At 33.9% G+C, this 16,328-nt stretch overlaps 1 protein-coding gene across 5 annotated transcripts in view; it reads left to right on the top strand.

Annotated features, from left to right (window-relative positions):
* VPS13A (vacuolar protein sorting 13 homolog A) overlaps positions 1–16,328 on the top strand; it is a 270,889-nt gene that overhangs the window by 20,129 nt on the left and 234,432 nt on the right. For all 5 annotated transcript variants that reach the window (XM_063081395.1, XM_063081392.1, XM_063081391.1 and 2 more), the window contains exons 2-7: positions 541–584; positions 2,500–2,542; positions 6,632–6,727; positions 7,008–7,109; positions 12,270–12,379; positions 13,062–13,121. In XM_063081395.1, coding sequence (XP_062937465.1) covers positions 541–584; positions 2,500–2,542; positions 6,632–6,727; positions 7,008–7,109; positions 12,270–12,379; positions 13,062–13,121 — 455 coding nt within the window. The remainder of the gene's footprint in view (positions 1–540; positions 585–2,499; positions 2,543–6,631; positions 6,728–7,007; positions 7,110–12,269; positions 12,380–13,061; positions 13,122–16,328) is intronic.

The raw sequence follows: 16,328 nt of genomic DNA, 5'->3' as shown, positions 1-16,328 counted from the left end.
ATCATTAATTTTGGAAATTTCTCAGCTATTATTACTTCATTTTTTTTCCTCCTCACTCTTTTTTCCCCTTCTGGTATTGCCATTATGCATATGTGACAACATTTATAATTGTCCTACAGTTCTTAGACATTCTGTTGTTATTGTTTTCATTTTTTTTTCTTTTTGCATTTGAATTTGGGAAGTTTATATTTACGTATCTTAGGGTAAACTGATTTTGATTTTTAATATTTCTTTTCCAGCTGTTCATTGGAATGATTAAATGATTAAATTTGATAATTCTGATTAAAATATTTGCATATATTAATATTGAGCTACAGCTGTAGAGGTCAAAACTTTGCAATAAGGGAAGTTTTGGTCAAATGTATCATCTTAGATTATGTGGAAGAACAAAAGTAAGATCATAGGTAGACTCTATTTTCTGTCATGTACATTATTTATGATTACTTTTCCTTAAAATGACATTTAGAAATGAAGCATACTTAACTTTTTGAAATAAAAACTATTTGAATATTTAAAATTTATTGTAATAATCTCTTTTAGGTGCTGTGGCCCTCAAGAATCTTGAAATTAAAGAAAATGCCCTGGTAGGTTTTGATTATGAAAAATTTATGATGTCACCATGCTTAACTAAATTATGTATACATTTTCTTGATTCTTGCTACCTTAAATTATTTGTTTGAGAACATTTTTTGGAAATTGTTTTTATATAATGAATTTTGCAAATTGGAGTTTTAATCTCCCTAAAAGCACAAAATAATTAATTTTTTCCGTTTAAGAATATTTCCATATTTATCTTAATATGGTTATGTTTTGAGTACTTTTCCATTGATTTTGTTTTTTTAAGTACCATTTTAACCATTTTTTCTATTGTACAATTCAGTGGTATTAATTACATTCACAATGTTGTGTAACCCTTACCAGTATATATTTCCAAAACTTTTCTTGCATCTCTAAAGAGAAACTCTGTAGCCACTAAGCTATAACTATTCTCTGTCCCCATAGACCCTGGTAACCTCTAATCTACTTTCTGTCTGTATGAATTTGCTTATTCTAGGCACCTCATATAAGTGGAATCATGCCATGTTTGTCCTTTTGTGTCTGGCTTATTTCACTTAACGTAATTTCTTCAAGTTTCATCTAAGTTGTAGCATGTATGAGAATGTCCTTTTTCAGGCTGAATAATATTCCACTGCATGTACATAACACACTTTGTTTATCCATTCATCTGTTGATGAATGCTTGGGTTTTTTCTGCCGTTGAGCTCTTGTGAGTAATGCTGCAGTGAACAGTGGTGTACATGTGACTGCTTTAGTCTCTGCTCTCAGTTTCTTTGAGTGTATACTTAGGAGTAGAATTGCAGGATCATATGGCATTTCTATATTTAGCTTTTTGAGGAACTGCCAAAGCTATTTCAGTAGTCATTGCACCATTTTACATTCCCTCTAACACTGTATGAGCGTTCCAATTCTCCACATCCTCCAAATCCTCCAAAATTTTTATTTTCTGGTTTTTTTTTTCCTTTGTATATGTAATAGGCATCCTAATGGATGTGAAGTGGTATGTCATTGTTTTGATTAGCATTTCCCTAATGACTAGTGATGTTGACCATCTTTTCATGTGCTTATTGCCATTTGTATATATTCTCTGGAGAAATTTATGTCCTCTGTTACTTTTTATTCAGGATTTTGTTGTGTTGTAGGAGTTCTTTATATATTCCGCATATTGACCCCTTATTGGATAATTTGTAAATATTTCCCCCCCACTCCGTGGGTTGCCTTACCACTCTGTTGATGGTATTCTTTGAAGCACCAAAGTTTTTAATTTGATAAAAGCCAATTCTTCTATTTTTTTAATTGCCCATGCTTTTGTGTCACATCCAAGCAATCGTTACCAAATCTAACATCATGAAGGTTTTTGCTTATGTTTTTCTCTAAGGGTTTTATAGTTTTAGCTCTTATGTTTAGGTCTTTGATCCCAAAATCGTTAATTTTTGTATATGGTATAAGATATGGGTCTAACTTTAGATTTTTGTAAGGGGATGTCCAGTTTTCCTACCACCATTTATTGAAAAGGCTGTCCTTTCCTTCACTGAAACAGGGAGAAAATTTTTTGAAAATATTTTTGCAAAATGTGAATTTTGCAAAATGGAGTTTTAATCTCCCTGAAAGCACAGATTGATGGTGGAATTTCCCACCTCTTTTTTTTCCCCCCTAAAATAATACAAAAGTAAAGATTCTGGTATGGGTAGCTTTTGTGGTTAGTATTACTGTAGACTCTTTCCCACACTTATGAAAAGAGCAGCCTCCCTGAATTTTATGGATTTGAGATGAGAATAATATTACAATATATTTATAAATTAAAGTAAGTATTGACAGTAAAGAAAATGTATAAGTTAATTAAAAAACACTTCAGATTTTGGAAAGGAAAAAACTGTCTGTGTTGTTGAACTGTATAAGTTCTAATGTTTTGCATATATATACTTTTTTTTTATCTTTATAGAGTCAACTGGATGTGCCATTTAAAGTTAAAGTTGGTCATATAGGTAAGCCATACTTCTTATTGGAATGTCCTCCTTGCTGGACATGCAACCAGAATGATATGCTTAGTATCCCTGTAATGTGATCTCTTTAATGTTTCTGAGCTTTAATTTAAAATAATCATGCGTTTTTGTCTAGGTGGAGCTTAGTTGTGTAACTTAAAAATATTGTGGAGTCAATATATCCCTTGCCCAGTACTTGATACCTGAAAAATTGCGTATCTTACTAAGTGTTAACATTGAATTGAGAGCCAAAGCATTACATCTAACAGAGACTTCAACTTTCTCAGTTTTCTAGGTTTCTGACTCGTTACCATTGGTATACTTTGATTGGTATTGGATAGATGGTGTAAAGAGTAAGGTGTGGATCATCCAGGCACTGTGACTAGGGGCTAGTCAGAAAACTAATTACTGTTCTGGAAGTTTTTCTAGGTTTTTAGAAAATATTACACTATTTACTGTTCTGTATTATTTTACTAGTGTTTATAGTTTGTATTTTAAGTCTATTGGTTGAACTGAAACTGACTGAAATGTAAGGTTTTAACATGTTTAATAAAAACTCGTCTGTCATAATTTCATATTTTATGCTGTACTTTTATTGGTTTAAATATTATACAAGGTAATAGCATCTTTAGTTGGGACTTTGAAAGTTTTTTTTTATATACATAGTTTTTGTAGTAGGACTTGTATAATGTTATTGAAGTTATATTGGTGTCCCTTGGGGAACAAGGTATTCTGAAAGCTTATATAAATTAGATGGTGAAGGTCTTCACAATTTTGTGTTCTATGTTTGGGATTAGACCACATAGCACAGCAAGTTTTCATCATCTTATGTTGCTAACACTCAAATTCTATTTCCCCCTTGTTGGGCCTTAAAAACTAATGCCACCTTAAGTGACATTACAAGCGGTGCCATTATGGGCCCACAAGGGCGTATTAACGTGGCAGCCTAAGATGGTGCCGGGAGGAAGTACAGTGGGAGTGTCTGAGGGAACCTTGCCTTAGCCCTTATTGGCCAAATACCCGCTTCCGCACTCATGAACACTGTGTGATTGCAATAGCTAGGCATTGAGACAGGATGCGTGCTCTGGTAACCTTTAAGCTGATTGGAGGATGTAAAAACCTCCTTTCCCCATTTGCCTTTAAAAGCAAGTGCTTGTGTGATAATAAAGGGAACTGCTTGACAGAACCCCCACCGTGTCTGAGTGTTCTTTAACAGGCTGGTTGGGGCCGGTGGCTGTGCTCACCTCTCTTCACGGCTCTCTTCCTCCGTCTCCTCCCAACGGGGACCTGGGAAAGAAGAATCGGGGCAATCAGCCCGCCCACCGGAAGGGACACCAAGGGAGGTACTGATAGCAAGGCAAGGGCTGTTTGTGTCAGCCGGTGGCGGACCCGACACCCCCTTCCCAATTTAAAGACAGTTTAGCATTAGTAAGAGGGGAGAGATGTCATTCATTTTTTTTCTACCTAACATCTTTATTTTTGCATATTTCTGATTGTTTACATGTGTACATGCTTGTAATGATGCTATATTTATTATCATTTTACAGTTTTTTTGGTTAAGATGTAATAAGGATTTTTCATCATCCAAATGGATTTGACATTTATTTCTTATGGTACCATAATAATCCAATGAATTCATGTTTGTATATTGTAGGAAAATCTCATTTTTCCATTGGTCCAAAAGTATTATAGTATCTTTTATGTAGCTTATAAAGTTTGCCAAAAGTCATTGAATTTGCAGTGATAATTGTTATATTTCAGTGTATGTTAATTTAATCTCAAATTAGAAAAGTCAAAAATATATTGGTTGATAGACCTATTTCCTTTAGAGCTTGTCTTCCTGTCTTCCCCCTTTTTTCTTGCCTGATCTTGTTTAAAAGTGATAATAAAGTAAGATAGTGGAAAGTACAGTGGACACTAAACACAAGATAATTTTGAGAATCATCTAAGGTGTTTGTGGATCTCTATCATAAATCTCTTTCTGTCTCTCTTTAATATCATTATCATTTATTTTTTCTACTAGTCACTAAGTTTCTTGAGAAGTGGGTTTAATTTTATCATAGCCTCGCCAATTAGCACATTACCTGCTATATAGGAGGGGCACAGTTTGTTGAATGAAAGAAGTACACATTTCCAAATGATTGGTACCGTAGTACAATCAATTTTATAAGAATGTATTGACCCCTTTCTATTATTAGGTATTGTTAGTTTTACTGATCTTTCAGTTTTCCTCATTTAGAATGCAGAATTACATGTCGAGTGTTAAGTACATAGGTGCATATTTTAGAAGGGGTTGTCTTTGTGTGGAAGGATTTTGGAATTACTTCTGTTTATATTTTTCTGAATGTGCCAAGTTTTTAACATGTAGTCTACATTTTATAGTGAGAGGAAAAAATAGTTTGGTTTTTTAAAAAAAGATTTAGTGGTGAAAATGGTACATTACTAATTTGATATGAGTGTGTTTCTTCGATTACTTACACTGTGCTATTATGTTACTGTTCTTTGTCCCGTTGTTCATTTGCTTTTTTTTTGAGTACTAATGTGTGTGTTTTAAGCAGTTTATTTGGTACATTTATAAATAAACTTTGTCATATTTGTCACAGTTTTTTTTACAATCTGCTTGTTTCATTTTGGTTATATTTTTGGTCTTTACAGAAATTTGAAATAATCGTTATCTTCTTTGATTTGAAACTTAGAAAGTTATTTCTGTTTTAGAAATCAGATAATTTAGTTTTGTATGATGATATCTTTTTCTCAGTTTGGATTTTCTAAACTTGGAGTTTTGGTGTTATGTAATGAGATGGCTCTAAGTAGTAGATTATTTTTCCCATTCCTAAATTACTAACTTATTAGTGCAACATAGTATATTTAATAATCTTTCCATTCCCCAATTATGGCAACTGCTTCTATATCTAAAAACATATACTTTTTGAAAATTTAAATATGTTTTGAAAGTCTTTTTTAATAGAAATCTTCTAAATATACAAAACCAGAGTCGGCATAATAAACTTCACACGTAGTGTTTTTTAGTTCAAGAACCCTAATGCTTTTAAAAATACTTTGCTGTTGGATTGTCATAAATTGTGTTCATTAGTCTGAGTAATTTTTTAATATTGCCAGTGATCCTTTATTATCATTACACGTGTGTATGTACAAGGGCACTTCAGAAAGTTCATGGAAAACTAGAATTAAAAGATGTTATGGGGCTGGCCCGTGGCTCACTTGGGAGAGTGTGGTGCTGGTAACACCAAGGCCGCGGGTTTGGATCCCTGTATAGGGATGGCCAGTTGGCTCGCTTCGGAGAGTGTGGTGCTGACAGCACCAAGTCAAGGGTTGGGATCCCCTTACTGATCATCTTTTTTAAAAAAAAAAAAGATTATACGAATCTTTCCATTAACTTTTTGAAGACCCTTTGTGTAATTTTTTATACAGACTATATATAATATTTCTGTATGATATTACACACATATGAAATATGTATATACATTTACATAAAGTATGTGATCTACCTTTTGAAATATAAGAAAAATACTTCTAGAGATTTAGAATAAGAATTGGGGAAATTTAAAGTTATGATATCAAGAATTGTTGATTAAAGGCAGAATAGTATTGGTGTGTTTATTGTACCATAAATCACCATAAATAGAAACTTATAGATATTTTATTTTATTTTATTTTTTATTTTTTTAAAAGATGACCGGTAAGGGGATCTTAACCCTTGGCTTGGTGTTGTCAGCACCACACTCACCCAGTGAGCTAACCGGCCATCCCTGTATGGGATCCGAACCCGTGGCCTTGGTGTTATCAGCACCACACTCTCCCGAGTGAGCCACAGGCCAGCCCCAAAACTTATAGATATTTAGAATATAATTTCCTATATTTTCTAAAGGTATTGATATAAATAATTTCAAATGATAACAACAAAGGCTTATTGTTTTTGGTTGTAAAACAGCGTTCTATAAAGTGACTGAACTTTTAAGGATAAAAGCCACTTTGTTATCTCTTCTAATGCCTGAAAGAATGACAGTAAATGTACGTTGAATGAATAATAGTTTTTATCCTTTTTTTTTTTTTTTTTTTTAAATAATGTAGGTAATCTTAAACTTATAATTCCGTGGAAAAACCTTTATACTCTACCAGTTGAAGCTGTATTGGAAGATGTTTATTTACTCATAGTGCCTTCTTCTAGTAAGTCAAATTTTCAAAATTATAGTTAAAGTTATTCTCTTCTATAGGTGGAAAAATATTTATATTTGATGTATTTGTTAAAAATACCTTTGGGAAATTTTTTGAGATTTTTTAATATTTAAATTTGGTATTGTAATTTGTTAAATGTATTCAAATTAAATTGCTTTTTACTCTGTTTTTGCAGACTTTGAATTAGTGATTGTTTTCAAGGATATTTTTTGGAATGAGTGTATTTAAATTTAGGGTAATGTTAGATTCTTCCTTTTTATGCTCCCTGTAGGAATAAAATATGATCCTTTAAAAGAAGAAAAACAACTCATGGAAGCAAAACAACAGGAACTAAAAAGAATAGAAGAAACAAAACAAAAAGTAGTTGATCAAGGTAAAGAAAACAGTAAATAAAAATAATAAGTGGAAAAGACCTAAATATTTTCATAATTGAATCTTTTTCTGTGGAGGCACTGAGATTATTAACAAATATGTGAGAATCTTATTACATGGGGAATTTTAATATGGTTTTGTGTTCTGTCATGTGTACAGAAATTTTACCTTGCAGAAATTATCTTTAGGCAAATAATGTGTCTAGCTTACAGGGGTAGGTCAATTTTTCATGATAGCAATTAATTTTGTCAAGTATATTTTCTTACCTTTCGGTCCTGCAGAAAGCTAATTCCTTTTTCACCTGTCCTCTGGTCACCATCATCAGCTACTTTTTGCACTCTGACTCTCCCTTCTTCCCTAATGGGTTTTTCTTCTTAGCATGTAAATACACTGTAGCTTCTTATCCTAAAACATAAAGTCATCTTCCTAACCTAGTTATGTGTTCATCTCCTCCTCTGTCCTTCATTTAATAGCTAAGTATCTTAAAAGAAAAATGTGATTATTGACTTCACTCTTCCTGCCATGCATTAGTTTTTTAATTAAAAATAAACTCTAATATTAAACGTTTTACCTTTTGACAAACATTAATGGAGATTTAACATACAATCCCTGACAGTAACTCTTGTAATTCTTTTTTTTTCTGTCACAATTCTTTTATATCTTATTTAGTCATTCATCTCTACCCCCAATCCTCCTTCCTAAGTTTCCTAGGCTTTTTCCTTTTAAAAATTATTTTTATTTTACCAAGGTAGTACATATACATAGCTTTAAAAGTTAAACAGTACTATAGGATCCATAATTTAAAACAACTCTGTCCCCAGTTGGCTGGTTAGCTCAGCTGGTCGGAGTGTGGTGCTGATAACACCAAGGTCCAGGGTTTGATCCCTGTATTGGCCAGCAAAAACAAAAAACAGACAAACAAACAAAAAAACCCCAAACCAAATTTATCCTCTGGATCAGCCCTGCACTCTGCTGCCTGGAGAACTCCCATATTACTAAATAAGATGCTTACACCTCTATTACTTGATTTCTTAAGTTTAGACATTTTATTTATATACCCCCCCCCCCCCGCATACACACACACACACTCATGCTTCCTTTTATGATGGACTATGAAGATGGACCATATTCTTCCATATGCCCAATATAGTTATGTCACATTTGTGGTTAAATCAGTATTCATTGTTTATATTATCATGGCTATATATAAATGTTTATTTCTGAGCCAAATAGTATGCTCTGATTACATATATTTTCTAGTGCAACTTAGTTATTGCTTGGCAATAGTAAGTGGCCGTGGCTGTGAATATTATGTAGACTTTCCCTTAACCTCTCTGTCTTGGTATGGGGCTCTCCTTGTTCCTACCTGCACTGGTATGAGAGTCTGGAGCCTATTAAGTCCATTTTCTCCTGAATAGACTTGTATTCTCATTAGGGTGGGAAAGGGATAGTTGGTTGGCTATTGGGCTAGGAGAGGGAAGGAACCTAGAAGTTTTACTGCTTATTATACAGACTTTAAACCAATTCTTGTATTATCTCCCTGTCCTCCCTCCACCATACTCCCTGTTTGCACTTTTGTTTTATGGGAACTCCAGTTCCTGAATCTTTTCAGGTTTCCTTTTTTTTTTTTTTTAAACTCATCTTGTATTTCATTGTGTGTTAGTCTGTTTTCTGTTGCTTATAACAGGATATCTGAAATTGGGTAATTTATAAGAAAACAACATTTATTTTACACTTTTGGAGGTTAGGATGTCCAAGGTCCAGTGCACACACTTATGGTGAGGGACTTTGTCTTGGTGGGAGCTCTCTGCAGAGTCCCTAGGCAATGTAGGTTATCACATGGCGAGAATGGCAAGAGCATTTTTACGTGCTCACTTGCTCTCCTTATAAGGCCACCAGTCAACTCCCTGATAACCCATTAACCCATTAACCCATTAACTCATGAATAGGTTAAAATCCATTCATGAGGGCATAGTCCTCATGATCCAATCACCTTTTAAAGGCCCCACCTTTCAAATAACATATTGGGGATTAAGTTCCAACGAGCTTTGGAGAGGACAGACATTTAGCTCATGGCAATTGGTATCTCCACTATGGGCATAGGACCATAGTCCACTATAGGACTGAGTTTGTTCTCTGCTAAGTTGGCTAAGGCTATCTGCTTTCCAGCTTCTAAATTTTTGTTGCTTTTTTGTTTGTTCTTGTTCCTATTTTCTTTCTTTCGCCTTGGGTATTTATCCATTTGTTTCCCTTTACTTTTGTCTTCATGAGGTTTTACTGAGGAATAGAGATGCATGCAATTCACCGTGTTTAATCAGAAGTCCCTCCTGTTTATATTTAGATCTGAAATACAGTAGTCCCCTCTTATCCAATATTTTGTTTCCCTTGGTTTCAGTTCCCTGTGGGCAACATCAGTTTGAAAATAGTTGTGTAAAGAACAATGGGATATTGTGCGAAGGAGAGGGAGAGAGACCACAGTTGTATTAGTTGGTTTTTGTTGTTTATAACAAAATACATGGAACTGGGTAATTCATGAAGAAAATGAAATTTATTGCTTACAGTTTCTGAGGCTGGGAAGTCCAAAGTCCATCTGGTGGTGGTGACAGTGACCCAGGGGTCTCACATCGCAAGATGGTGGAAGCAGAGAGAGCAGAGAGAACAAAAGACAGCCTCTCCTCTTCTTTTAAAGCCCTTAGAACCATGCCTCTGACCACCATTTTTAATCCGTTCGCTACTGCATGGTCCTACCATCCAATCACCTCTTCAAGGCTCCACCTTTCAATTACTATAATAGGATTTCCCACCCTCTTAACAGTCACAGTGGGAGCTAAGTTTCTAACGCATAAAACTTGGGGGACACAATTCAAGCTTCAGGGAGTTTGTGGGGTACATAATTCAATCCACTACAACAGTCATATAACTTTTATTACAGTGTATTGTTATAATTGTTCTATTTTATTATTGTTAATCTCTTACTGTTCCTAATGTATAAATTAAACTCTATCATAGGTATGTATGTATAGGAAAAAAGCATAGTACATATAGGATTTGGTACTATCCATGGTTTCAGTCATACACTGGGGATCTTGGAACATATCTTCTGTGGTTAAGGGAGGACTAGTGTACAAATGTTTAATCATAAGTGATGCCTCATTATTAATCAGGTTGAAGTTTAAACTCTTTGGCAAGATGCATTAAAGCTCTCATGATTTGAATCCTGCCTACCTTTTTAGCCTCATAACTGTCCCCAAACCTTTCCTATCTCCTCCTCTATTCTTTGCTCTAGCCATACTGGACTATTTGTGGTTTACTGAATGTGCCAAGTTTTCTTCACTCTGTCTCACTTCCTACTTTATTTAATATACATTTGAGAGTTATCACCATTAGAATGATAGTTCAGGCTATAAAGGTGTAGATGAGTTCTCTGTAGCAGCATTATAAAATGAGAAGAGAAGCAGTCCTAGGACTGAGTCTTAAGGAAATCCAACATTTACTGATTGTATAGAGGAGGAAAACAGACAAAGATCAAAGTGGAGTGGCCAGATAAAGTGGGAGGAAATTTGGAGTTTATGGCTCCATGGGAAAAGGGCTGTTTTAAGAAGCAAAGAAGGTATCAGATCCTGATAAGATATCAAGTAAGATGAGGATTAAGAGATTATCATTTTATTCATGACATGTAGGTCATTGGTCATCTTAAAAATTGCTGTTTTGATTGAGTGACGATGACACAGAAGAAGTTACCTTCCTGTAGCTTCTCTTTTTTCCAAAGTTGGAGGCAAGGTCACCTGCTATGAATAGAGAGCAGGGAGATGGTTGTTGGAGTTTTGAGGAGAGTCAAAATAAGTTTTAAAATAGTTTTTCTAAAGAGTATGGACATGTTGACCAGAGAAATGTAGTATTGTTGCTGGTTGGTTGAAGTTGGTGATGACTAGTTTACAGTATTTCCAGTCTGTCTTGTGATTTTTCTCCTTCATTACTCACCTGGCAAGACATAGGCATAGGCATTTTTTTATGTGAAGTATATAGTTGGTTTTATTCAGCGTTTGGACTTTATTGACAGTGGAAAATGAGAAGAAAGAGCAAAGGAGTGGAGTTTAAGATATTGGTGAAATTATGTATCATGGAATCTGAACTGCATGAGGTAGTTAGGAGGAAGCTAGTGGGAAGGGAAAGAAAGATTTATCATTCAATTGAACTGAATGAATTTATGAGAGTAGAGGACTTTATTAGGTAGTGGTGAGATTCAAAGGTTAAAATATGGTCACATGTCTTCATAAAGCTTGTATTCTACTTGCTGCTTTATCTAATTCCATAGACTTTTTATAATCAAATATATTCACTAAACTGTTATGTATTTGAGGTACATATGATTAAAATCTTCATCAACTTTTCTTTAAGGCCTCCTGGGCCATATGAATTAGGGAGGAGCAGGTGATTAGAGGAAAAGACAGGTAATATGTATATTATTTACATACAGGACTGGAAATGTGAAAGGAGATAGCTTTCACTGCCATTTTTAAAAGGGAAAAGGGATGGTAGCTAGTGGTTATCAAAGGCATATTTCAAAAAAAATTAGGAACCTCAGTTCTTTATTCTGTGTATTCCCCTGGAAAATATTAAAACTGGAGATAGTTAATACTGTTTTCTGAAAATGAAGCAGATGATGAACTCCTTTATCCTTGTTTGAAAGGAAAGAGGGAGAAGATCTTATCATTTCCTATTTTGTATTCACCAGGAGGAGGAGCATATTCAACTATTTTATACATCTAAGCACAGATGATTTACGATGGTATCTACTAATTTTAAAGGAGATTTCTGCTTTGCTAATGTTACCGGCTGTTCTGATTTAAGCCTATTATAATTTTTAATAATCTTCATTGTTTTCTGTATCTTTATATACTCGTGAATAGTTAACAGATAAATTATAAAATTTAATGCCAGTAAATTCTTCATGGTTGGCTTTAGTCTCATTGAACAAAAAAAATAGCTTTTGTACATTCATTTGCCTTCGAAAGCCCTTTGGGAAGCAGGCTATTAGTGTTCTATTTATAAATACATATTTTTTTCTTTAACAAGGCAACATAAATGTTACCTCAATATTTGGATATTTATAGAATATATTTTTCATTCAAGTTATCAAAAGGAATATTTGCAATTGTAGAACATCTTCGGCAGGAGAAACAAGACACATTTGCAGAAAAATTAGTTACTCAGATCGTAAAAAATCTTCAAGTGAAAATTTCCAACATCCATATTCGTTATGAAGATGACGTAAGTATTTTAATAGGTGATTTTGTGTGTGTGTGTTCATATGTAAGTTATTTTACTGTTTATCTACACCTACTATGTAGTGCTGCACCTATTTAAATGCAGGAGGTAGAGGGATACAAAACAAGATAATATCTTTCTTTTCTATAATTGTAGTCGTAATTTGCAGTCCTTACTGGAGAGTGCTTGGTTACACTTTTCTAAAACATTTAAATATCACATTATGAAGGAAAATGCCTTCGGAATGATGGGTTTAGCAGTTATGTATTTTTAAAATAGTTCAAAAATATGTTACATATTTACCTCCTGAAAAGAGCACCAGGCTATGAACCAGTAGAGCTGGACTTAACTAATTGCTTGCTCTTAAAATAGGTCATTTATTCTCTTGTAAACACATAGTTATTTGCTTTATATTACTATTGTGTCAGTCTTTTAAAAAAATTTTTCTTTTGTAAACTGAAAAACGTTATGCAGATATAGCATTATTGTACAACACTAATATATTATTATTTAGTATTCTAATTTGTTTTAGGAAAAGTATAGGAATAAAAGTTATTCTGGAAAATAGTAAAATGTTTTTGAATGTTTGAAATAGGATACTTCCCAGAAACTGAACTTTTGCTATAAAATGAATTTTGTCCAACTACTAAAAATCTGAGTGAAATTTACTTTCTTTCTTCTTTAGATCACAAATCGAGACAATCCGCTTTCATTTGGTATTTCCCTTCAAAATCTCAGCATGCAGGTACTTTGTTTAAAAAGGAAACTAACCATATTCATTTGTGTAGTATGTTATAGTAAGTCAAAGTACTGATTACTTTTTGTGTATGCCAGCATCAGAAATAGTGTCTATATAGAATTGGTGCAGAAAGAGCATAGATTGGATTGCAATTGAAGGTAGGTAGATTCACATTTCAAAAAATAGTTAAAAATCAAATTTAGTTTAAAATATGAGGGCCTGTTGTTATTGTAATTGTGATGTTAGATACTTTTGCTTATTTAAAAAAATCCATTTATAAATTTTCAATGAGTACTTACAAAATAATTAAGGAATAAATGTTCATTTTTGAAACTTTGATAAGTCTTGAAAAGCATACAGAAACAAATCATCCATTTCCTTATCATCATCATTAATATTGTGGCATAATTTCTTCCTAATTTTTGAAATGGAGAAATTTTAAAAATATAGAAACACATAGAGAATCACAAAACTTTTGTTTGCATTTAGAGTAAGTGGTTGTTGAATTTGTCATTTGCTTTAAGTCTTAAATATTTTTGTAGGAATAAGCTTTTATGGATGAAGTTTAAATCTCCTTTGTTATCTACTCTCATCTTTCCTCCCCCAGAGATAAACAACCTAAGTTTTTAAACTTTTATGTAATATATACATTAAAAAATGTAGAGTTTTAAAAGTTTAGGGCCAGCCCGTAGCTCACTTGGGAGAGTGTGGTGCTGACAACACCAAGTCAAGGGTTAAGATCCCCTTACCGGCCATGTTTAAAAAAACAGCAACAACAAAAAGCTTAACAGAAATGTTTTGTGTGATTCTATAAATTTTCTTTTTCCCTTCACAGTGTTTTTGACATTTATCTGTGCTGCCAATTCATTTAACCACTGTATAGTATTTCATTAAATGCTTTTATTTGTTATATCATTGGATTTTGTGTATGATTTCTTTTTCTGTTTTTGTAATAGAGTTTATTTTTAAAGCAGTTTAGGTTTACAGAAAAAGTGAACAGAAAGTACAGACAGTTCACATCCCCCTCTCAGTTTCTCCTATTATTAACCATCTTGCATTAGTGTGGTACATTTGTTACAATTATGAACCAATGTTGATGTATTATTACTACTCAGTTTTACATTAGGATTTCCTCTTTGTGTTTTGCAGTTCTGTGGGTTTTGCCAAATTCCTAATTTCATATATTTACCATTACAATATCATGCAAAATAGTTTCACTGCCCTAAAAATCTGTGCTCCACCCATTCATCTCTCCCTTCCTTCTCCTCTGAAATCTTGCACTGATGTTTTTTCTTTTTTCATTACCTTAAACGTTTCTAATTTCTTTGTGTTGGGAACATTCAAAATCCTCTCTTTAAGCATATTGAAAGAATATAATAAATTGTTAATTATACTCACTCTATAGTACTCTAGAACACTTGATCTTATTCCTCCAATCTAGCTGTAATTTTGTATTCGTTACCCAACCTCTTACTATCCCCCCTCCCTGTTACCTTTCCCAGCCTCTCCAGTAACCACCTCTCTATACTTGTATGCAATCAATTTTCTGCAGCTTACACATATGATTGAGAACATGCAGTATTTCTTTTTCTGTCCCTGGCTTATTTCACCTAACATGATGTCCTCGAAGCTCATCCATGTTGCTGCAAATGACAGGATTTCATTAATTTTTATGGCTGAATAGTATTCCGTTGTGTATATATACCCTTTTTATTTCTTCATCCATTCATCTGTTTTTTTTTTCTTATTTATTTATTTACTTATTTATTTTAATTAATTTTTTTATTTAATTTATTGTTTAAATTTTATTTTGTCGATATACATTGTGGCTGATTATTGCTCCCCATCACCAAAACCTCCCTCCCTTCTCCCTCCCCCGCTCCCCTGCAACAATGTCCTTTCTGTTTGCTTGTCGTATCAACTTCAAGTGATTGTGGTTGTTATATCTTCTTCCCCCCCCCCCCCGGTTTTGTGTGTGTGTGTGTGTGTGTGTGTGTGTGTGTGAATTTATATATTAATTTTTAGCTCCCACCAATAAGTGAGAACATGTGGTATTTCTCTTTCTGTGCCTGACTTGTTTCACTTAATATAATTCTCTCGAGGTCCATCCATGTTGTTGCAAATGGCAGTATTTCATTCGTTTTTATAGCTGAGCAGTATTCCATTGTGTAGATGTACCACATTTTCCGTATCCACTCATCTGATGATGGACATTTGGGCTGGTTCCAACTCTTGGCTATTGTAAAGAGTGCTGCGATGAACATTGGGTAACAGGTATACCTTCGACTTGATGATTTCCATTCCTCTGGGTATATTCCCAACAGTGGGATAGCTGGGTCGTATGGTAGATCTATCTGCAATTGTTTGAGGAACCTCCATACCATTTTCCATAGAGGCTGCACAATTTTGCAGTCCCACCAACAATGTATGAGAGTTCCTTTTTCTCCGCAGCCTCGCCAGCATTTATCGTTCAGAGTCTTTTGGATTTTAGCCATCCTCGCTGGGGTTAGATGGTATCTCAGTGTGGTTTTGATTTGCATTTTCCGGATGCTGAGTGATGTTGAGCATTTTTTCATATGTCTGTTGGCCATTTGTATATCTTCCTTAGAGAAATGCCTACTTAGCTCTTTTGCCCATTTTTTAATTGGGTTGCTTGTTTTCTTCTTGTAATGTTGTTTGAGTTCCTTATATATTCTGGATATTAATCCTTTGTCAGATGTATATTTTGCAAATATTTTCTCCCACTCTGTTGGTTGTCTTTTAACTCTGTTAATTGTTTATTTTGCTGTGCAGAAGCTTTTTAGTTTGATATAATCCCATTTGTTTATTTTTCCTTTGGTTGCCCGTGCTTTTGGGGTCATATTCATGAAGTCTGTGTCCAGTCCTATTTCCTGAAGTGTTTCTCCTATGTTTTCTTTAAGAAGTTTTATTGTTTCAGGGTGTATATTTAAATCCTTAATCCATTTTGAGTTGATTTTAGTATATGGTGAGAGGTATGGATCTAGTTTCATTCTCCTGCATATGGATATCCAGTTATCCCAGCACCATTTGCTGAAGAGGCAGTCCCTTCCCCAGCGAATAGGCTTGGTGCCTTTGTCAAAGATCAGATGGCAGTAAGTGTGTGGGTTGATTTCTGGATTCTCTATTCTATTCCATTGGTCAGTGTGTCTGTTTTTATGCCAGTACCATACTGTTTTGGTTATTATAGCTTTG

This window comes from Cynocephalus volans, chromosome 16 (assembly GCF_027409185.1).
Source record: "Cynocephalus volans isolate mCynVol1 chromosome 16, mCynVol1.pri, whole genome shotgun sequence".
NCBI classification, from domain to species: domain Eukaryota; kingdom Metazoa; phylum Chordata; class Mammalia; order Dermoptera; family Cynocephalidae; genus Cynocephalus; species Cynocephalus volans.
Note: the sequence above shows the minus strand (reverse complement) of the source record. Positions and strands in the feature narration are given on the sequence as shown.